The sequence below is a fragment of the Gadus morhua genome, chromosome 21 (assembly GCF_902167405.1).
Source record: "Gadus morhua chromosome 21, gadMor3.0, whole genome shotgun sequence".
Taxonomy (NCBI): Eukaryota; Metazoa; Chordata; class Actinopteri; order Gadiformes; family Gadidae; genus Gadus; species Gadus morhua.
In genome coordinates this window covers 6,417,037-6,441,106 of record NC_044068.1, presented here as the reverse complement: position 1 = coordinate 6,441,106, position 24,070 = coordinate 6,417,037, and the positions used below count along the sequence as shown (strand labels likewise).

Sequence of the window (24,070 nt, the reverse complement as noted above, 5' to 3'; positions counted from 1 at the left end):
TGTCTTTTTTAAGCTGCGACAATGATTGGCCGCTTTCCAAAGACCCAATTAATCAGCTGCCTTTGTCGGGCGCGTGTCACCTGGCGGAGATAGGATCCGCCGTATGAAATATGTTGAACTCGAGTGTAATGGAGGTGCTATTCAGGCGCCGGACTGCTTTAATTGGAAATGGGTGGATTTGGTTGTCGGGACAAAGGACTATTGTACTGTGGCCTCCGCCCTGCCGGGAGGCTGGGGGAAGTAAACATGATGCACGCCAGCTTGTTTTGAATGCAAAATATCTCCCTATTTTTCTGGCTGTTCTTTTCTGATGCAGGGATAATATTTTCTGATGGGGGTTTGAAATGCACTTGCACACACACATTCGTGCACAAACACACACATACAGACACGCACGCAAGAGTGCACTGCACATAGGAACACACACAGACACATGCACGCACACACCTAGGCAGATGCACAGACACTGAGACACACACACACACACACACACACACACACACACACACACACACACACACACACACACACACACACACACACACACACACACACACACACACACACACACACTCTAACACACACACACACAAGATGGCATACCTAAAATAGGGATTTACAGAAAAAGATGGAACAAACTACACAGAAGCTGTATCTTTTGTGTCTTATAACAACCTATTATTAGTGTTGAAACCCCCTCACTCTACGCATAATGCTCTCATGTTCCGGCACAATCAGATGCTGTGGACAGCGCCGCACACACACACAGAAAATTGTATATCATTTGCCTGGGTGCTCTTTTCACTGCAGCGATTACATCTATTGGTGTGCATATGTTTACGTGTGGGCTAATTGTACGTATTACATACGGAAGAGCGTGTCGCACACGAGCAATAGCCAAGCCTGTAAAGCGCACACAATTAATGCAGCCAAGAGCTGGCGCAGGCATTGATGTGCTTATATATATGCAGAGTTGCACAATGCTCGTACACACAAACACACCGACACACACAGAGAGACGTACTCACAAAAAACACACACACAGCCAAATGCACACATACACACACACCCACACAGTGCAGATGTATCCATACACAAACTTACTCAGCCATGCCTCCCCTCCTGAAAGTGTGTCAGCGTTGCTGGAACTTTCCATTGCCGTGACGAGTCATTAAAAAAGTGTCAGAGAGAGAGACGCGGGTACTGCTGCTCAGTTCCTTTAAACGCCAGGAGGGACAAGAAAAGGCGGGAAAGTCAGCTGGCAGCGGTCCAAGCGTGTAAACTCCAACCATTAGGGTCATGTATCCCACTGGGAATTTCTATTCCATTTTATTTTTTTACCTTCTCTCCCCGAAGTAATTCTCTCTCTCTCTCTCTCTCTCTCTCTCTCTCTCTCTCTCTCTCTCTCTCTCTCTCTCTCTCTCTCTCTCTCTCTCTCTCTCTCTCTCTCTCTCTCTCTCTCTCTCTCTCTCACTCTCTCTCTCGTCGTCTATGTACTATTCACCCGATCTCCCTCTGACGATTCCTTTATATATGCTTTCCTCAATCTCCTTTTGTTTGCCATTTTAAAGTTATAATATGCAGGCCGTGCCGCTGGCGATACCTTTACCCCCGGGGGCCAGTCGGCCGCAGCACTCCTCTCTACAGAGACACTTTTGGTCAATATCTCTACACAATAGGCGAAATATACCCCTTCCCTAAACAAAAGCCTACAATTAAAGCCGGAGACGTCTCACGTTTCAAACCACTCCCATCGGATTCAAATTGTTTTAAGTTGTATCCTGCTAGCTAACAGTAACATCCTGCTAGCTCCAGGTAAAGAACTGCGTTGCCGATGGAGCTCTATTCCGGGTTAAACGCACAAGGTGTGTATATGATACAGATTAGACTGACTTTCCATATGGGTACATTAGTGGAAACGATGGCAGACTTTTTTTTTACACCCAAAAATAGCAGAGCAGAGTATTCGTTGGGAATTTAGAGGGAGCATTAGATAGGAGATGTCTTGGCGTCCCCCACAGTGATTCGTGAACTCTGCATTGATTCTATGAATGAATTCGGACAGTTGTCGTCTCTGAGGGGGAACGCCAACATCAATCCTTCATCCCGCACGTGATTTACATTTACATTTAGGGCATTTAGCTTTTGAGCGACTTATAACCGTTCATACACACATTCACACACCGACGGCTGAGTCAACCATGCAAGGCAACAGCCAGCTCTTCAGGAGCAGTTAGGGTGAGGTGTGTCACACAGGGAAACCTCGATACTCGGCTAGGAGGAGACGGGTTGATACTAGTCAACCCGGTCAACTCTAATCTACTCTCATCATGTTTTGATTCTGAGTGTGCACGGAGGGAATTCACAGACGGTCCGTGGTCAATGTGTTGGTGAGGGAGCGAGAGCTAATCAATGTCATATTGTCATATAATTCATATAATGGTCAATGTATAGGAAACTCGACCCGCGCAAGTTACGTCAATGTGTTGGAAATTGCATTAGCTTGATGGGTGGCATGAGCCACTTAGTCAAAGTAGACCATCATAGTAAGCTAGATCGATATGGAAACAGAAGTTTAACCAAAACTGGCTCTACTGGCTAACTGCATTTGCGTTTCTTCCCGGATGTTGAGGGTAAAAGGGCATATGACGCCATTGATATGCAACGTATTTTAACGAACCGTCACGGTTAACTACGTATTTCATAAGGAATATATATATAAAGATAGATAGATAGATAGATAGATAGATAGATAGATAGATAGATAGATAGATAGATAGATAGATAGATAGATAGATAGATAGGTAGATAGATGGATAGATGGATAGATAGATAAAGTCAGGCACACAGGAATAAATATATCATACCTTTCCGTATGAATATATTCGAGGAGTCTTGTTTGTGTGTGGGATGTACAGAGTCAGATGGGCGGCTAAAATGTCTGTCTTGTATTTATTTATTTATTTGCCTCTCTATCGGCAGAGAGCCTCACCTCTCCACCTCTCCATTAGAGTGTGAGATTGTTGCAGGAGGGCTCTGAATGTGATGGCCGGTGGACACCGTTTGATGCCGGGACACTCTCTCAGTGTATTTCTCCAGAGAAAAAAGAAAAAAAAAACTGGAGAAAGGAAATCCTGCAAACCGAAGCTTCTACAATAGCGACTTTTGCGATTTTTTGGAACAGGCAACCATGTCAAAGCCCCAGTGAGTTCTCGCCGGGATTAATATCCCGTTTTAAACGCACGAGAACCTCCCCATGATCACGCGCCACCAAGATGAGATGCGGACAGCAAAGGATAGACGTAGATGAGATGCGGACAGCAAAGGATAGACGTAGATGACAGCGGCGCTACGAAATTACAGAGGAACGTGAGATCTGTTTTGCAAACAAATTGCCATCGTTCAGCGCTTGCTGTCCATCACTTTCTCCTATGTGATAGAGATGTGATGGAGCCCCTCCCCCCGCCCTCTGCAGATGACTCTGCTGTACATCTGCCTGCGTTCCATCCCACTGTATCCAATATTATATTCCCCTCCAAGCCCCGCCCCCCTCCCCGGCTGGCTGCCAGACCGATGAGTGACAGGGCGTTCCGCCGTGTTCCTATGGTGTCGTGCGTCAATCGAAAAACAACAGGAAATAGAAAAATACTAAACATATAATATTGACTTGTCGAGCCGTACAGGAGTGGATGCCAGTCAGATTGACACCCAAATCTGATATAAGGCGCCGCCTGATATAAGACAGAGAAACATATCATTTTGTGAATGGAAAACCATTACAGAGATTGAAGGAATGATATTTATTTTACTCACGCATTCCTTCAAGGTGAATGTATATTCAGTTATAGCTTTATATGTGGTGGCGAGATTATTTCTTTAATCTCGTGAATATGTTATGAATATGTGATGCTTTGTTCGATACCGCTTTTGATCGTCGGCAAGGCTGCGTGAATCCGAACCGACGCATCGTCGTCTGAAACCTGACCCGTTTTGCGCCGCCAAACTGGACTTTATCTCCCCCAGAACCAACCCCTCTGATGCTCCAGAGGGATCCACGCTACGACTACAGCTTCCGTTTTTACTCTCTCCCTTACCCTCTTCTAAGCTTCATCAATGTAGCACAGTGTCTCCCAAACAGATGAAGCCCCTACTAAGAATAGCCCACCTTGAGAGGGCAACACACCCCTGGGAGAGCCGCACACGATGGCTGTGTGAGGCTGCCGCTGAGGGTTGTGGGTCTGCCTGGAGAGAGATGGAGAAGGCACCACGCGGCTGTTACCCGTGACACTCCCAGAGTGCTCGATGGTGTTTTGAGCTCCAGAGTTCGGTTTTTTTTTTTTTTTTTGGCTCGTTTTTGTTGCCTTTGCTGATTCCCCCCGTGGATACTGCACACAAAGCTAAACTGGCTAGTTTCTCTCTCTGAACTTAAGGGCAGTCGTTTTTCCCCACTTTCCAGCATTTATGTGGAAATTAAATCGTTTTTTGAGTGTGTGTGTGTGTGTGTGTGTGTGTGTGTGTGTGTGTGTGTGTGTGTGTGTGTGTGCGTGTGTGTTTGTGTGTGTGTGTGTGTGTGTTTGTGCGCGCTTGTGTGTGTGTGTGTGTGTGTGTGTTTGCGTGTGCGCTTGTGTCTGGAGGGTCTGATTTTCCGGCGTTCCGTGCGATCCGGTAATTCCCCTTCGGAGTCTTCTCATCGATGTAATAAGACCGAGGCACCAACATTTCCTTTTAAAAAGTGTCAACGCGGCGTTCTGCACGCTGTGTTTGGTTCGCACGGCCTGTTCGCGGGTGCCTTGTCGCCACACCGTGTCATGTCGTGATGTCGACGAGATAAAAGACGCGCTACGGCCAATCCCATAGGAGGACTAGCGTGGTCTTTTATCTCGTATTCGTCCTCTGTACAAAACAACTGAGAACTGCTTTGTTGTTTAGCAGACCCTGGTAGCCTAAGAGGGTGAAGTAGGCGTTCACACCGCGACGGCGATGAATCGCCTATGGGCTCGGAGCCCGCCGCTGGGCTGAAGCGCAGTGTTGATCAAATAGAACGTTTCTGCTTGTTTGTGCACGGCGTCTTCTGTGAGGAAAATACAGGAGGGACGCGCTATAAGCAGCGACCTTCTCTCTGTACAAAACAGCTTTCGCCATCGTGAATAGACGCAAGAATGATAAAGGTATGTGCGGTCAATAAAGCTTCCAAACCCATTCAACTCCCTTTCTGTTTTGAAACATTAAAGAACTGCCGAATTGCGAGGACTCCCAATTCACGGGGGCTCTGGAGACAAAAGCAGCATGTGGAATGCGTGTCTCTTATGTGGCGAAGTGGGACGGCAGATCGCCTGCGTGTTTTGTCCACCAGGTCGGTTAGGGGCAAGGTCACCCAAGACCTCCATTCTGGACGTGTTCTCTGCCTGGATAATTAAAGGCTACGCAAAGCCTTGTGCTCCAGTGAGGACGACTCACCGGCTCATAGGTTTGTTAACTCACATACACGCGCGCACACACGCGCGCACACACGCGCGCACACACACGCGCACGCGACGTCTGCCTTTTCCCAGAATGCTGTCACGAGATCGGGGATCCGGTAAGTTTCAGACAGACTCGTGGTTCTTACCTGGACTCTGGTGCCGGGGTCCCGTTTGATCCACTTGATGACTGTCTGGTAGACCAGCTCCTCCGCCTTGGTGTTGAGGCTGTCGTTGGACAGGTAGGACACCAGGTCGTCCTTGCACACGCCCAGGATCTCCTCCTGGCCGCCCACCTGCGATTGGTCCAACAGAGCCACGCCCCAGAGGGTCAGAATAAAGTGAATTTTTTTGGGGGTCGAGGTGCCAATCACAGTTGTCATGAAAGCGCGGCAGAAAACAAACCAAGCGGAGATAGGAACTGCTCCGTTGAGATGACTCATTGGGAATCGTTCATCCGAGGAAAGATATTTACAAAACGTCGCTGTTTGAATGTTAGCTAAAATGTCAGAATTTCAAATCCATAATCTTGTGTTGAGACATGATTGTTTAATCTAAAAATAAATATATGCATTTCAGAGAGACGATGATTCTGCAATAACTCTTTTGTACTTTCCAATATTGGGTCAACATCAATCTGCTCAATGTTATTGTGAGACTGGACGTCTTCCTCCAATACCAAACTACACTATACAATCCTGTCCCCACACAGACACACACACACACACACAAAATCACCCAAACACACGCTTCATCACACACACAGACACACACACATAATCAACCACACACACACACACACACACACACACACACACACACACACACACACACACACACACACACACACACACACACACACACACACACACACACACACAATGCGTGTGTTCGGCCAGACTCTTTCTGGCCCGCCTCCGGGACTCTTCAAGCATCTGATCGATTGGAAAAAGATTGTATGTTTGGTGAAACAGCTGATGAGGCTTCTTCTTCTGCCCCCGTCCTCATCCCCGAGCGGCGGTACCCACCTCTGGGAAGTTCTGCAGAGCGAAGGCCTTGGCCATGTTGTGGAGCTCCGTGCACCGCATGGCCTCTGCCATCGCCAGCACTCCCAGACAGTTAGCCGCCGTCAGCTGTTTCTCTGGAGGAGGGAAGGAAGGAATGGAGGGAGGGAAGTCGGGAGAGATGAAGGGAGGCAGGGAGGGAGGGAGGGAGGGAGGGAGGGAGGGAGGGAGGAATGGAGAGAGGGAGGTTGGGAGGGATGAAGGGAGGGAGGGAGGGAAGGGAGAGGGGAGGAATGGAGGGAGGGAGGGAGGGAGGGAAGGAATGAGGGGGGATGGTTGGGAGGAGGGAGGGAGGAAACGGAGAGGGGAAGGGAAGGGAGAGAGGGAGGGAGGGAGGGAGGGAAGGAGGAAGGGAGGGAGGGAGGGAGGGAGGGAGGGAAGGAGGAAGGGAGGGAGGGAGGGAGGGAGGAAGGGAAGAGAAAGGAGAGAGGGAGGGAGGGAAGGAGGGAGAAAGGGAAAGGAGGGAGGGAGGGAGGGAGGGAGGGAGGGAGGGAGGAAGGGAAAGGAGAGAGGGAGGGAGGGAGGGAGGGAGGGAGGGAGGGAGGGAGGGAGGGAGGGAGGGAGGAAAGGGAAGGGAAGGGTTGGAGGGAGGGAGGAGGGAGGAGGGAGGGAGGGAGGGAGGGAGGGAAGGGAAGGGAAGGGTTGGAGGGAGGGAGGAGGGAGGGAGGAAGGAAGGAAGGAAGGAAGGAAGGAAGGAAGGAAGGAAGGAAGGAAGGAAGGAAGGAAGGAAGGAAAACAATTAAGAACAGATGAATGAAGGGTGGGAGCGAGGAAGGAAAGAGAGAAGAAAGGACAAAAGGAAGGACGGAATGAAAGATGAAAGGAGAGAAGGAATGCGGAGAAGGGGAGGACCGATGGAGAGAGGATGGAAGAAGTGGAGAGGAGCAGAACAGAGGAAGAAACACAGAGATGGATTGATTTTATAAAAACAATAGGGGGAAGAAAAGTGCATTTCACAGACTCTCACATAAAACATCTTGAATTCAGAGGAACGCCAGGCGCAGATAGAAAGGGGCGGTGGGGAACGAGAAAGAGAGAGAGAGAGAGAGAGAGAGAGAGAGAGAGAGAGAGAGAGAGAGAGAGAGAGAGAGAGAGGCCGGGGGGGAGAGAATGTAGACCTGAGGTCTATCAGGGTGTGTATCTGCCTGGGACTAAGCGGGGGGGGGGGGGGGGGGGGAGTATAATAACTCAAAACTGCCCCAGGGACAAACAACAGTGGGAATCGATCGCTCAGAGCCCACGCGCCAGGTAGCTGGGGGCGCCGGAGAGCCGGACCTGGGATTAGCCCGAGCCTCTTTAAAGAAGTCCTGTCAGATCTCTCTCACACACACACACACACACACACACACACACCCGCGAGTGTTCGAAATAACCTGAAGGCCAGGCCAGTAGAAACAACAACTAGTATTTTTGTTGTGTTTAAAAAAAATAAAAAAATAAAGCGTTTCAGCACACTGACATTTAGAGAGATGCTTGTCACGGAATGTTCCAGAACTGAAGGCATTCCAGGATGTGTTTCGACATTATTCGTTTTCAGACGTTTTAGCGCCCCGCGTGCTAAACAGCAGACACAGAAGACCAACTAAACAACAGACACACACACACACACACTCACAGGCAGGCACAAAGGGGGGCGAGGTAAACAATAGCCAATCAGGAGCCAAGTAGCGGAACCTACAGTCGGCTGAGACAGTAACTTTGTGAACTGACAACACCTGGAGAAGGTTACCCAGAGTTCACCTGGGCTACTAAGAATCCCAATTACATGGGGGACAGCAGCAAAAAAATGTCTTCTCAGGCCCGGGGGTGTGACTGGCTGCAACGTAAAGGCCATGTGGAAGTTATGATTTGTTATGTTTTAGTCGTTGCTAGCATAATTTTCGGGTTGTTTGTTGTTTTCTCATGGTTACGATGCACGCAGACGAGGACACATCAATGGTTTGCAATTACCACAGTCTTAAATGTCAATGCCTTAAAATGGAGAGTCATATGTTAAGCTGCTTATTAGCAACAAAAATGCCTAATTATTTTTAATTAGATTCAGACAGGTGGTAATAAAAAAACACATTTTGAAATCCACCATGGTATGTGCATGAGAATTAAATTATATACGTTTGGGTTGCCATTGGGGTAGAGGTTGAGATTTGTGCTTTACACAATGACAATTATTCTGCTGAAGACATTTCCAGCCAGCCATTCATCTTTATATCGGGAAGACAACGACAACTCCGAGATGTGTACGTGTCTTGAGAGGCGAGGGAGAGAAGTTTCAAGTCTTGGATTGTATTTTTCCTCAATCAAAAGTTTCCTGCAACAAGAGTGCGCCGCCGCAAGTAGGTCGAGGAGATGTTTGGCATTTCTCCTCAGTGTATTTGTTATAAACTTCAATAATATCTGACACAGTATCAATTTCTCTCAGCTCAAGGACACCGTTATTTTTTTTTTTCATTTTCCTTTTGCTTTCCAGAGCCGTTGAAATGTCATGACTCTCACGGAGGAAGGCGCCGGATTGACGTCTCGGCGGCGGTTGAATTTACAAATGTTTTTTTTTCTCGTCGTCAACGGTGATATACGTCCGTGTTCGGGGGGGGGGGGGGGAAACAACGGAATCAATAACGTGGTGGCTGTTTCTGTCTTTCCGATCTCTGCAGCCTCTGACCTTTTCGCGAAGACCCAGTCATTACATCATGACGTGACATTTGCAGGCTTTTGTCCCCCGACTCGTCAAATATCTGGGACGTACTATTTTTCTTTTGGGGGGGGGGGGGGGGGGGGGAGGGGGTCATGTCATGTCCTCTCCCCCCCCCCCCCCCCCCCCCCCCACCCCCCACCCCCCCCCCCACACCTCCTTGACGTTACCAAGCTGCCATTGCTACGGCCCGCCAAACCCTTTCCATTCCAACCCCCCCCCCCCCCAAAATCTTGCCTAGGTATCAATCTGTTTTGCTATTTTACCGATTCCATCATGGTTCAGGCCAGAGGATTTGACATTTAAGTGACAATCGCTCCGTGACCTTTTTAACAAATCTGTTCTGGGGCCTTGCGTGGCCCACTGGGATGACATCACAGGCGGGGCGGGGGGGGGAGAGAGAGCGATGCCGTTGCGCGCGGAAATCATTTTGCCACGCGACGCGGATGATTGTCGGAAGTGGGAAATCTAATGGGAAGGAAAAAAAAAACTGTGAAGGGTGCGCGCTGAAGCGCGGTAAATGGGAGGGAAGTTAGCGAAAGGTATCGCACAGAAAAAAAAAAATGACTTGCCATGAGAGGAAGCCTGAAGCCAGAGTTTGCGGGGAAGGAAAGTGTAGTGGCTACCCAGAAAGTTCTGGGTTCGAAGCCCAGAGGTCCCTGTCTTCCTTTGGGCCTCCCCGAACAATATGCCCTCACCCATATATATAATCCAATAATAATAAAGGTCACTTTGGATAATTGTCTGCTTAATGACTTCAGAGTAAAGATTAGATGAGATGTACTTGGACTGGAAATGTGGGTGTCACAGCAGATGTAATGAGATAGACATGTTAAATACAAAATGGTGGATTGTGGAGGCACGCCATACCATGGAGCTAAATAGACAACACATTTGAATACTACTTAGTGAGTCACGGTTAATTATTTTAGGTTCATTAGGTCATTAATGAGCAGCTAAGGCACGTTTCTCGAGGGATGCCTACATTTTGACATGAGGGTTCGAACTTCCGGCCTAGCCCTCTACACTGTGCTGTCCCTCACACATCTAACCGAGCACAAAATGTTGGACCCTCTCTTCCGAGGGAATTATGCAGTGGACTGGCCTCTTGTTCCCCCTGGTTGTTACTCACAATGCCATCCATTTTACACTCTCTCTCTCCCCCCCCCCCCCCCCCCCCCAACATCCCTCCCTCCCCCTCTCCCTCCCTCCCACGGGCCTTACCCAGGAAGGAGACGCAGACTTTGCAGAAGGTGTTGAACTGGAACTTGTTGGCAGCTTCCAGCAGGGTCTTGGCGTTGGCCGAGTCGATGACCAGCGAGCCTGTGTACACGAACTCCAGCAGCTGCTCGAGAACGTCGGCGCCGATGTTGCTCATGGTCAGCTCCAGCTTCTCGCCGCTCCGCGTCTCCCCCGACGACCTGACCAGCGCAACCAATAACGGCACAGAGAGAGAGACACAGAGAGAGAGACAGAGAGAGAGAGAGAGAGAGAGAGAGAGAGAGAGAGAGAGAGAGACACAGAGAGAGAGACAGAGAGAGAGAGAGAGAGAGAGAGAGAGAGAGAGAGAGAGAGAGAGAGAGAGAGAGAACAGAGAGAGAGAGAGAGAGAGAGTACAGAGAGAGGGAGAGAAGAGAGAGAGAGAGTACAGAGAGAGGGAGAGAACAGAGAGAGAGAACAGAGAGAAAAGAGAGAGACAGAGAGAGAGAGAACAGAGAGAGAGAGAGAGAGACAGAGAGAGAGAGAGAGAGAACAGAGAGAGGGAGAGAACAGAGAGAGAGAGAACAGATAGAGAAAGAGAGACAGAGAGAGTGACAGAGAGAGAGAGAACAGAGAGAGAGAGAGAGAGAGACAGAGAGAGCGAGTGAGTTAGAGAACAGAGAGAGAGAGAACAGAGATGAAGACAGAGTGAAAGAGGGAAAGAGAGAGAGAAACAGGGTGGGGGAGTAAGAAGGAGGATGTCGTGGTGAGGGAGGTGGGTTAAAGGGAGAGGGGGGGGCAGGGAAAGATACTGTGAAAGCTACACACACAAACTGATTTAAAAAAAAAATAAAGACACAATACCGACCTGGGGCCAGAGAATAAGGTAGTAGGTAGTGGTGGGGGGAGGGGGAGGGGGATAACATAATCATTACACAGTAAAAAGCAAAAGAGAAAAAGTGGGAAGGAACAAGGACATAAGGATCTTTGGACGGGTGCTCATGCTCTAGCAGAGCTAGAAGGGTTTGCACTCTGTATGCAACTTTAGCGCTGCATCTGGAAACAAAACATGGAACCTCTGGACAAGGATTAAGACAAAAAACGGTTATTGCTTTGTTTTTGATTTGGGCCAGGAACCCCCCAGAAATATATACAGAAAAAGCATGCTTTTGTGTGTGTGTGTGTGTGTGTGTGTGTGTGTGTGTGTGTGTGTGTGTGTGTGTGTGTGGGGACCTTTGCATGGACTGACTGACACACAAAACACACAGCGAGAGAGAGAGAGAGAGAGAGAGAGAGAGAGAGAGAGAGAGAGAGAGAGAGAGAGAGAGAGAGAGAGAGAGAGAGAGAGAGAGAGAGAGAGAGACACACACACACACACACATTGCACGACAGAGAGAGACAGAGACAGAATAGGATAGCATGGGGCATGCATAAGACTAACTTTAGAATGTCTTGGCATCTAATAATTTGTTTCCCCCCCGATTTGGTTGCCGGCCAGAATTGCTGTCCCTTGCAGTTCCCATTCAAAGACAGAAAACAATGCTCCCCCACCCACTGGCTAACGCACGCCCTGAAACGAGCAGCGATTGGACCCCGAGTTGTAACCTCACTAAGATGTAATGATTGATCATCACAATCATGTAGGTTTAGGGGTGGACCTATTACACAAAATAAAAACAATAACGCACCCCCAATGGGAAACTAATATCCCACTCCCGCTTAAATGAACAGAATCAATCTGGCACACTAGGGGTACTCCTCTTCACTCCCCCATCCCCCTTCCCTGTCCTCCCCCCGATGCTATTCTCCCCCCTACACTCTCTCCCACCGCAGCTTAGCACATCAGTGACAGGGAAAAAAAGAAGCTACCCTAGCATTAAGACGGACAGAGGCGGTCTGCGTCCGTCAGTCATGGCGCTGCGGGTACTTGAGGCCCGCTCTCCAGTCTCTATTGTGTGTGGAGGCGTGAGCAGGCTCTGGGGGGGAGGGGGTGTTTGTGTACGAGTGTGTGTGTGTGTGTGTGTGTGTGTGTGTGTGTGTGTGTGTGTGTGTGTGTGTGTGTGTGTGTGTGTGTGTGTGTGTGTGTGTGTGTTTTCACCTGTCTCCTCCCTTTTACGGCTGTCGCATTACAAACCATGACAGGCAATCAACGCTTAAGAGGGACACAGGGCAGCCGAGTGCCCCCCCACACACACACACACACACAACACACACACACACACACACAACACACACAGAGGCGCACACATAAAAACACACACAAACACAAACGCACACACAAAAGGCTGGACGGACGAGGATAGGGGGACGAAGACACACGGACGGGCAGATAGACAGACAGACAGAGAGACGGACAGGTGACAGTGAATGCGGCAGCAGGGGGGCAAAGAAAGAGAGAGAGAGAGGGAGAGAGAGAGAGAGGGAGAGGGAGGAAGAGAGAGAGGGAGAGAGAGAGAGAGAAGGAAAGAAAGAGGGGGGGAATAAAGAAAGAATAAAAAGAGAGGCAGGGGCGAGACGGTTCTTCAACACGGAGCCAGCAGCCATCCTTCAGAGGGAGGGGGGTTTAGTTTGGTTCCATGACTGTGCCTTGGTCTTTTAAAACCCCCGCCCAACACCCGCGTCCCCCCCCCCCCCCCCCCCCGGCCCACCCGGTCGATGGGAGGGTAAAACAACACACCATCACATCTAAATAAAGGGCCGCGTGTTCCCGCGCCTGTAGTACATGGACTGAGACATTAGTTGTCATTGAGAAGACGTTGCACCCGAGGGAGAGAGAGCAGAGAGACGAGGGGGGGAAGGACGAGAGAAATAGACAGAGAGAGGGAGTGGGAGAGCAAGAGAGAGAGAGAGAGAGAGAGAGAGAGAGAGAGAGAGAGAGAGAGAGAGAGAGAGAGAGAGAGAGAGAGAGAGAAAGAGAGAGAGAGAGAGAGAGAGAGAGAGAGAGAAAGAGCGAGCGATAGAAGGAGAGTAAGAGAAGGAGAGTGAGACAGAGAGAGAAAAGAGAGAGAGGGAGGGAGAGAGAGAGAGAGAGAGAGAGAGAAAGAGCGAGCGATAGAAGGAGAGAGAGAGAGAGAGAGAGAGAGAGAGAGAGAGAGAGAGAGAGAGAGAGAGAGAGAGAGAGAGAGAGAGTAAAAGAGAGAGAGGGAGGGAGAAGATTGAAAAGGACGACAGAAGAGAGAGAGGGAGAGAGAAGAGAAATAAAGGCAATGGTGTTTGCCTCTGGACGGACATAGGCTGAAACACCAAGGCAGTTACTCTCGCATTTCCTCCTGCAAAGCAAAAAGCCACATGGTGTTAATGCCCTTTACCACCACAGCCCAAAGCCCTGCGGCGGTAGCAGGTAGCATTTGAGAGACTGTGTGCGTGTGTTTGTGTTAGGTGGTTTGTTGCGTGATGTGAAAGGAGAGGGGAGAGGGGAGAAGGGGGGGGGGGGGGGATCCAAGGTTAAACCATTAGGTAGGGAGGAGGTAGGGAGGAGAAGGGAGATGAAAAGATGGGGCAGGGTTAAAAATAGACGGGAGAACATGCTCATCAAACCTGGTCAATTAGTGCGACTGCGAGTCAGCCAGAGTGGCAGTTTGTTTTGTCTGAGCACTTTTGTTATGGAAATGACTTTTCCCGGAAGCATCTTGAGAGAGGTGGGTATTTAGGCTCCGTCTGATTGCCAACTTGAATTTAAATGGTGGACGAGGTAGGAGGGGAGGCAAAGATAGTGTGCGCCGGAGAAAGAGAGACCGAGAGCAAGCGGCAGAGAGAGAGAGAGAGAGAGAGAGATAGCGAGAGAGATAGAGGGAGAGAGGTGGAAGGAAAAAAAGTCGGGCGCCCGCAAAGAAAATAAATTTGTTTGTGAAAAATACAGCACTTATTCGAGAGTAAAAAAATCCTATCATCAGCATAGGCTGGGGAGATGGAAGGAGGCAGAGAGCTGAGAATGGAGGGGGAGAGGTGGGGGTAGAGCTGTCGGAGGGGGGGGGGCAGCAGCACCTAGAGCTTTTTGCCTAATACGTCCTCTAGCCTAAAGCCCATTTCACAGGAAATACATTGAGCTTGTTCTTACAAAGCCATTTATTCGGCGGTACCTTAGACTACCTACATTATGTGCCTGGACGGGGGCTTATTCAGATGCAACACTTCTGTTTCCGTCCTGCTCTGCTGCTGCCGCTGCTCGAACGGCGCCGCCATTGACGGAAATGTTTTATGTATGGGGGGGGGTTCTGTAAAGGACGCGGGGAACGTACGACGTTAAGTAGATATCGGAGGTAAATGTCGGATTCTGTACGGTAAGAAAACAAACTGTAAACACGGTGCTAGCGGTAGCAAAGACGCCGGCACGAAATTGGAAATATTTGTTTAAAAATATATTTATATTATGTACGTTTTCTTACAACTTTTCCTTAAAAACTTTTTCCTTATTTTCCTTTCGGCTACAATTCTGTTGGCGTGACATTTTCGACTTAAAGGCTGAAGTGCATTTTGTTTTTCACCGTGGCATCCTTAAGCACCCATGTGTATCGGTAGTGTGTGTGTGTGTGTGTGTGTGTGCCTCTGTGTCGGTGTGTGTGTGTGTCTCTGTGTTTGTGTGTGCGTAGAGCTAGCTGGGCTGTGAACAGTGAAGAACTGTGCACTGAGTGGATCCACTCGCCTGTTCCGGCGTCATGGAGGGGCTTTAAAGCAACGCTCCAGCTGTCTCCGGGCCAAACACTCTCAAGTCTCTTACAAACGGACATACGTCGAACGAGGGGGCGGAGGGGAGAGCGGCGAAGCCACAAAAAAGGAGAGAAAAACAACTGGTAAAGGCGATCCTGGAATATAAAGTTTATGTGTGTGTCTTTGTGTGTGTGTGTGTGTGTGTGTGTGTGTCTGTGTGTGTGTGTGTGTGTGTGTGTGTGTGTGTGTTTCTGGTCTACTTTTTAGAGTAGGCTTTCAGCACCACTGAGACGCTAAGGAGCAGCGGCCGTGAATAACATGTTTTTTAGGGGAGCGCTTTAATTGTGAAATCCTGAGTTGAATTTTATCACTCGGGACTTCACAATAAAGGCGGTTCCATAATAATAACTTGGGAAGGGCGATGGTTGGCATAGGCCATGCTTTCTTTTGAAAAACAAGCAATTTAGGAGCCGTTATATGTTTTTTTTATGTTTTGTATCGCCCTGTATGCACGGAGCCATTTCATTGGTAGGACAAGGTGAAAGGATGAATTCAGTCTATAAAAGGGGTATGTTAAGTGAACAATAGACTATTTGGATGCCATAAAAAAAGAGAGACGGAGAGAGAGAGAGAGAGAGAGAGAGAGAGAGAGAGAGCGAGAACGAGAGAGAGCAGGACAAAGACACAAAGGGAATATGAGTGATCGTCAAATATTGCCGTTGGAGGTATTCTGTTTTTTTGACAAAAATACTTTTGTGTCCCAGCTTTTTCCCACTTTGTTCCGAATCAATATGAAAACACGCACAAAAAAAATATGAATCCATCCTCAGAATTACGCGGCAGTTCTATTGACGCATGTGTGAAATGCACCCCTGGTTGGAACGCAGACCCAGAAAGTAGCTGGTGAGCTGCGGTAATTGAATCATAAAATATCCCATTGTTACAACGTTAAAACGAGCTCCCGCCGACCTGCGCGATTGTAATCCTCTAATTTCTTAAGTGAGTCATCCCGTCACGTTATGTGTGTGTCAGTGTGTGTGAGTCAGTATGTGCGCGTGTGTGCTGCGAGATGTAGTCCATCGGCCCTCTGATATTAAATCTCCGCCTTTACCCTGAGAGATGGCAGCCTGCTGAGACAACACACCAAGAATTATGACCATGTTTCACTCACACACACACACACACACACACACACACACACATACAAACACACCCACAGACACGGAAACACACACACGGATGGTATTTTACGAGCGGTTGACAGCGAGTGAACAGCTCCTGAAGGGAAAGGGCTTAGGTGGGGAGGGAATATATATGGACACAATCTTTCTCTCCATCTTTGGATCTGTCTCGCACCCACCTGTCTCTCTCTCCGCACCAACTCTTCCTCTCTCTGTCTTTCTTTGTTGAACGTTGTGTATATCTGTCTCACTTCCACCTCTCTCTCTCTCTCTCTCTCTCTCTCTCTCTCTCTCTCTCCCCCCCCCCCCCCCCTCCTCCCCCCCTCCTTCTATCTCGAAAAGGCTTAGCGATTGTATAGGGGGGTGCACTAGTGTGTGTGTGTGTGTGTGTGTGTGTGTGTGTGTGTGTGTGTGTGTATGTGTGGCATCGGCATAATTCCTGCTGTACTGCCAGAGTTTACTGAGCAGACCATAACTCAGCAAAGAGGCAGTTCCCAAACTCCTCTCATCTCCAAACAAAAAAATCGGACATCAACCCCACCTGCCCCCCATACAGAGCACCTTGAGGTGAAGCCAGAATGGCCTCTCTCGCCCCCCCGCCCACCTTACCCACTCTTGTCCATCCTGCCTCCCAGGTGACCCTGACCTGGCCTTTGTATTCTGCTCCTCCACTCACTAAATCACCTCTATTTCTGTCCACTTTCTCATCCTTCACTTTTTAGGGTTTTTGTTAGTTCTCCCTGTGTTTCTGTGTGGCTTCTGGGGACATGTCTATAAAATGAGGGTGATTTTAACACTCCTGCTCTCTGTTTCTGTGTGACTTTTAGGGACCTTTCAATAGAATGAGGTTGATTTTAACACTCCTGCTCGCTGTTTCTGCGTGAATTGTGGGGACCTTTCAATAGAATGAGGCTGATTTTAACACTCCTGCTCTCTGTTTCTGTGTAACTTGTGGGTACATGTCTATAAAATTGATATTCCCCCCCTCCTGATCCCCATTCCAGTGTGACTTGTTGGCACACGTCTATAAAAGGTGGACATTTTATGACTTCTGCTTTCTGTTTCTGTGTGGCACGTCTATAAAAGGAGGATATTTTAACTCTCCTCCTCAGTTCCTGTGTGACTTGCGTGGACGGATAAAGAAAAGGACATCTTAACACTCGGGGGGTCTGTGGTCCTTTGTGACTTGTGGGGACACGTCAATAAAACAAGGACATCCTAACACTCCTGGTGTCTGTGTTCCTGTGTGACTTGTGGGGACACGTCTGTCAAACGAGGACATTCTAACACTCCTGGTGTCTGTGTTCCTGTGTGACTTATGGGGACACGTCTGTCAAACGAGGACATTCTAACACTCCTGGTGTCTGTGTTCCTGTGTGACTTGTGGGGACACAACCATAAAACAAGGATATCTGAACACAACTGTTCTCTCTGAGACTTGTGGGGACACTATTCAATTTATTTGAACACTGTTGCTCTCTGTTTCTATGTGACTTTTGGGGACCTGTCTATAAAATTAAGATTATTTTAACACTCCTGCTCTCTGTTTCTATGTTACGCTTGGGGACACGTCTATACGGTGACAATATCTTAACATGGCTGTCTGTTTCTATTTTTCGCTTAGGGAGACGTCTATATGGTGACAATATTTTAACATTTCTCTCTGTTTCTATGTGACTTTTGGGCGCACGTCTATAAAGTAAGTAATTTTAGGGCTTTAGTTTTTGGTGTGACTTCCATTCAAAACTATATTAGTAAAAGATCCTAGCACTGTGCTTTTCTGTTAATGCGAGGACACTTCTATTCGATGAATAGAAGTGTGTAATATAACTCTCCCGCTCTCTGTTCCTGTGTGACTTGTAATCGCATGTCTAGGAAAATAAGATATCTTAACTCTGCTCTCTGTTTCTGCAGCACGTGTAGGGACATCTATTAAACGAAGGTACCTTATAAAAGCCAACAGCGAGAAACGACCCTGTGTTAATACCGGTTAAAGATCATTGACCATGGCCTCGTTATGTTAAACAGTGCAGTGAAATGTTTACATTTAGCATTGCAAATTAATTCATTAGATTTCCTCAGACTATGAAATGAGGAGGAAATACATTTCTCGAATTTACTGTGAATTTAAAGTGTCACTTTTCAATGCATTAAAATTCAAATTGAACAAGAAATGACGGGGAAAAATGGTTTGTAGCCAACAGAAGGCAAAGGATGAAGTTTCAAACTCCTCCTACGACGCCTGGTGTCATTTAGAGGGCCCTGTGTGTATGCATTATTTATCCAGCTCGTGAAGGCTTGGATAAGAGACAACGACAGCTTGGCCAACACAGGGCTCACAGTCCCAGGCAACGGTCGCTCTTGTTCCATCGCCAAGGTCAAACAAACAGGATCCTCTCGAAAATTTTGTGGTTTTTGAGTGTGTGTGTGACTATTTTTGTGAGTCTTTCTGAGGCCATGCAGCATGTCACAGACGAGAGCGGAACCTCTCTTTTTACCTCTCCCTCACTCTCTTCCTTCTTATCACCATCCCTCTCCCCGCCTCTCTCTCCCTCTCTCCCTCTGAAACACAAATCCCCCTAAAGGCCTTAAATTCTGACTTATTTTTCCCGACTGTCTCTCTGTCTCTCCCCTTGCGCCCCCCTCCTCCCCCTCCCCCGCCCACCCACCTACCTCTCTTCATCTCCGCAAACATATATTTAGAAACAAAGAAAAGAAGAGGAGAAATCATTGTGTCCAGGGGGGCTCTCAGTCATGAGGAAAACACCTGCAGAGATCTGAGGGGAGAATGAGGACATTAGGGAATATTGGAATTTTACCCTTTTTACGCCCGCCAAAGGGAAAGTATAAAAAATTATAATATTGCAGGAAATACAGGGAACATGTGTTTTCTTTACTGGCTTCTGTGTGTGTGTGTGTGTGTGTGTGTGTGTGTGTGTGTGTGTGTGTGTGTGTGTGTGTGTGTGTGTGTGTGTGTGTGTGTGTGTGTGTGTGTGCGTGATACTAACACTGCCAATCACATGCAGACACACGGTCATTGGTTGACACACACACAACACACACACACACACACACACACACACACACACACACACACACACACACACACACACACACACACACACACACACACACACACACACAAACGTGTCTCACAAGAAAAAAGCATGGTCTATGAAGGATTATGGATGAGGGATATAGAAGGAACAGCCACATCAGAGAAGGCATAATAACTTGTAAAGTTTATTCCTGGGACACCCTCTTGGATGCAATCTAACTTTTCGTGTTTGTTTGTATTTCTTCTTTTTTGTGCGAACGTTTTATGTCTTGGCTTACTTACTATTTATGACTCTGGAGTTCATCTATATTTCATCGGAGTTCTGAACTAGAATTATTAGCATATGAAACGTACATTTGCTTTTATAATAGATGAACCTGAGAAAATACCAAAATGTCTTTGTTTTGATTAAAGAAGACTATAATGTCTCATTATTTAGTTTTGGCCCTTTGGTGAGTTTTAAAAGATCCCCAGTCATGGAACTTTTTCACTGTTCATCAAAATGGAAATGTGGTTAATCTTCTCAACATGAGGGGGAAGGGTGGGGGTGGGGGGGGGGGAGGAAAGGTAATGACAAAAGGTTGACCTTTTTTGTGTTTTGTTTAGATTTTTTTTCCAGTTTGAGATACATTCATTTAAGCGGGAAGAGGAAGGACTGGCTGCTGGCACTGTGCTAGGAACCAAAGTCTTCACACACCTGCAAGAGAGAGAGGGGAAGGGGAAAAAAGCGACACAAATGCGCCCTACAAAGAGAACAGACTGGAGCAACAGCTGGTGAGTGGGGAAGCGAAGGCAAACCTTTTCACCAGATCCTTGAAATACAAGCTGCAGGAAGCTAGAACATTTTGGTGGACTTCAAATTCTTTGCCTTCAACAATAATTTTCAGGTCTGTAAACTCTTTCGTTCTGCGCTGTTGGTTCAACTCCTTCAACATCTCTGTAGAACAAGAAAAAGAAACAGACAATGCCAGGCGCCATTTTAGAATCCTCTCTCTTTCATACATACATTATCACCAAGGCAACAAAAAAGAGGAAATTGGAAAACAACAGCGCACAACAATAGTTGTGCGGATAATAAATGCAGTCTTAGGTATCATCAATGTTCATAAATACAGATTTTAAAGAAGGAAAAACACAGTTTTAAGCAGGTGATCAACAACACTTGAGCACAGGAAAATTCACGTTTTAGGTCACATTAATTAAAAGACAAAAACACAAAAAATGGGACAAATTAGCTCACATAAGTTAAACACTAAAAGGGCGGCGTCGTGAACACGCCGCTATAAAGTAAAACGTCCTTAGCTCGGGCAAATAATTCGGAAAGCCGGGATTACTTGGCGACAATGGGCTTACTCTACGACGGCTCAAAGACGACGGAGTATGATTAATGAAGAAGAGAGAGAAAAGACGAGTGGAGATCCTGACCATGCATTATTCATACAACCCTCAAATCCTCCGGCTGCTCACGGCAGCCCCATCAAGGGCACTGCTTGACCTTCTAACGCCACTCCATGGGAACACAAGCCTCGAAACCTGATCTCATTTATCCTCCAACAACACACCTAGCTGATGAATGAACAATAATACCATATATCTAGATAGATCGAGATATGAATACTGTTTATCTATTCCAGGGGATGCAAAACTGCACAAACTGTCTTTGGTATTTGTTTCACCAATGAACCTAGCTTAGGAGTGAACGATAATACCATATATATATTGCGATCTTTCTAGATAGATCGAGATATATATACTGTTTATCTATTTCACTGGAACCCAAACTGCACAAACGGTATTTGGTATTTGTTTCACCAATGAACCTAGCTTAGGAGTGAACATAATACCATATATATCTTGATATATCTAGAAAGATCGAGATATATATACTGTTTATCTATTTCAGTGGAACCAAAACTGCACAAACGGTATTTGGTAAACCAATAAACCTAGCTCAGGAATGTACAATAATACCATATCTCAATAGCCAGTATTGGATATTTGTTCAACAAATAAACCTAGCTTAGGAGTGAACAATAATACCATAAATATCTCAATATATCTAGATATATCAAGATATATATATATATATATATATATATGTATATATATATACTGTATATCTATTTGAGCGGAATCAAAACTACACAAAATGTGTTTGTTTTTGAGCCACAGAAGAGCAGTTTGAGGCTAGGGTATGTTGAAGTGTGAACTGTTTACAATGGCGTGCGATATTGTTGACAGATAGCCCTATACTGTAGGGTTTGGAGCATTTGTTTCTCAGCCTGTGTTGTCCCAGGTGACCGGTCACAGTGAACAACCAAACTGCAATGTTTTCGCTAATTGCTCATTTACTGTACACCATCTGACGCTATTATAAGCTTAGCTTGAGCTTTTTTTCATTCTTTATTTAAAGAGGAACATTGGCTGGAAGGCTCTGTAAATGTTCCACACAAAACAAACCCTCTGTTAGTGAAGAAAATAAAATGAAAATTTTAAGTTACGAAACCCAATCACGAGTAAGTGAAAATGTGTTGGCACAACAATGGCAATGAATTGTGCTGGCTCAAAACTGTAGATATTCTGGGCCTATAAAGAGAACAGCAAGTAGGGGGTGCAGGGAACACCTATTATAGGGATAATATAAACACATACAGGATAGATAAATGTAAATCTAATTATATATAGGAACTAATCACACTAATGATGGCAGTAGACATATATAAGCGCCAGGCTAGCTGTTATCATCCTGAAAGGGTTCTGTGTTCGTGCCAGGCTCAAAGCGGGGATTTAATTAACCTCAAATGACACTCGCCTCTGTATTTGGCTGGAACATCCACTTATTTAGCCTGTTCTGTTCTTCTGACTCACACGTGGTATAGTGCCGAGCTAAATTAATTCATTCACTGGAATTATCCACTGAAAAGACATATGACAAATAAGGTGTAATTCAGCGGCAGAGCTTTGCTAAAAGCTTTTTGTGATTTTTTTTCCGATCCAGTGTATCCTCGTTGAGAGCAATTGTATCATGGAAGAAAAGGTGGGTGAGAATAACACGTTCATCTAACGTAGGGGACATTATTTAATATGAAAAAAGAAACCAACAAAAAAGACGAACTAAGATTTTATTTCGTTAAGGTTTTCGCTCCAGACACTTGCTCCGGCTTCATAAGCAGCATTGCTTCAGTTGAGTAAGCCATAGACAAGTCACACACACACAGACACGCACACACACGCACACACACACACACACACACACACACACACACACACACACACACAACGAACACAACAGCTAGCATTAGCCTTTGCCTTCAAAACATCCCCACCTCCCCTCCCCTCCCTCTCCCTTTCTCTCTCTCTCCCTCTCCCTCTCCCTGCTTGCATTCCACTCCACTGCTAGCTGTCAGTTGGTAGGCTATCTGATTACTTTGTGGGCACCCAGTGTGAATGGTGAATACACAGTCTCTGGAGTTTGCATTAGTCGGGAGTCCCCAGCGACCGACATGGCTCTCACCTCCAATCTGCCGCTCTGCACGCCACCCATTTACCCGGAGACTATGAATAAAGAGGGACGAGGAGAGGACGGGAGAAGAGAAGGGGGAGAATGGGAGCTCTTTAAGTTGTCAGCCAACAATGGCCTCCCCTCCCGAGCTGTGAGGACACACCGGATTGGCCGACGGGAAAAAACTAATTATGGCGTCCTGGTGGTGCATCAGCATGCACCCCGAGAACAACTCATCACCGGCCGGCAGCGTGAAACCGCACATGGCGGCCCCGATTCAACCCTTTTGGCGTGGAGCGTGGTGAGGTGGGGCCTGATCCCAAAGACCACAGTGTTTAAAAATAGAAAAAAAAACACAAGCCAAAACGTCTCAATATGTTGGAGGTAAATCAGTTGATGACTGACACATTTACCTAGTGGATTTGCATTAAAAAGGTGAAACTGACTCAATAAAGTTGAAAGTCTAAGAATATGAAATGTTTATATTCCCACGAGTGCAGAGTGAACTACAAGCGCGTATTAAAATCGAAGGAGACGTTGCCAGGAATGTTGTGTTGATACACATTTAACTGAAATTCCACCAACACCCCTGCTGGCTCTTTGTGATTGGTGGAAATACAGACACAGTAGGGTATACAAATTGTGCCAATTCTGCTGTTCAGTCTAGTAACCCTAAACTACCATGGAACAGCTTTGCTGCTGCAGCCAATGATTTCCCTGGATGCGTTTCCAGTGGCCTATCACATTTCAGCATATAACTGTGCCATATGCTGTACTCAGGAGTAAACATCAATTTCTGAACCGTGATAGGCTGCTGTGTGGGGGATGCGGGGGAAAGACATTGGTTACTGAACATGAAGCCATTTTAGAGATTCGTTGTAATTTACATATTTTCTAAAATAGCCGCCATTTTGTGTATGAACTAATACAACGAACAAAATAGTAAAGTACAAATATATTGCAATAAGCAATCTACTTTATTGATAGTTGTTTCAAACATACCAACGACAAAAAACAAATATCAAGTACACCTAAGACGATGAGATAAATACATTTAATAATATATATAAAAATACTGGAACCTGATCCGTTGTTAAACTACTAAAAATAAGAAAGAAAATCCTCGATTTTAAAATATTGAAATGTAAATTGTTTCCTCTTCATAAATTACTTCAGTGAGTAGAAGTATGCAGAGCTTGTACTTTTATGAAATTGTTTCACTAAAGAAAACGCTAACGGATAATTCAATGTTGATGGCTAACTGTATAGT

The 24,070-nt window shown here is 46.7% G+C and overlaps 1 protein-coding gene across 1 annotated transcript in view; it reads right to left on the bottom strand.

Annotated features, from left to right (window-relative positions):
- klhl29 (kelch like family member 29) overlaps positions 1-24,070 on the bottom strand; it is a gene marked incomplete at its 3' end in the record, with an annotated part of 168,610 nt that overhangs the window by 33,208 nt on the left and 111,332 nt on the right. The window contains 4 exon segments of the mRNA XM_030345735.1: positions 5,609-5,755; positions 6,488-6,600; positions 10,437-10,633; positions 20,097-20,235. Of these exon segments, the coding sequence (XP_030201595.1) occupies positions 5,609-5,755; positions 6,488-6,600; positions 10,437-10,633; positions 20,097-20,235 (596 nt within the window).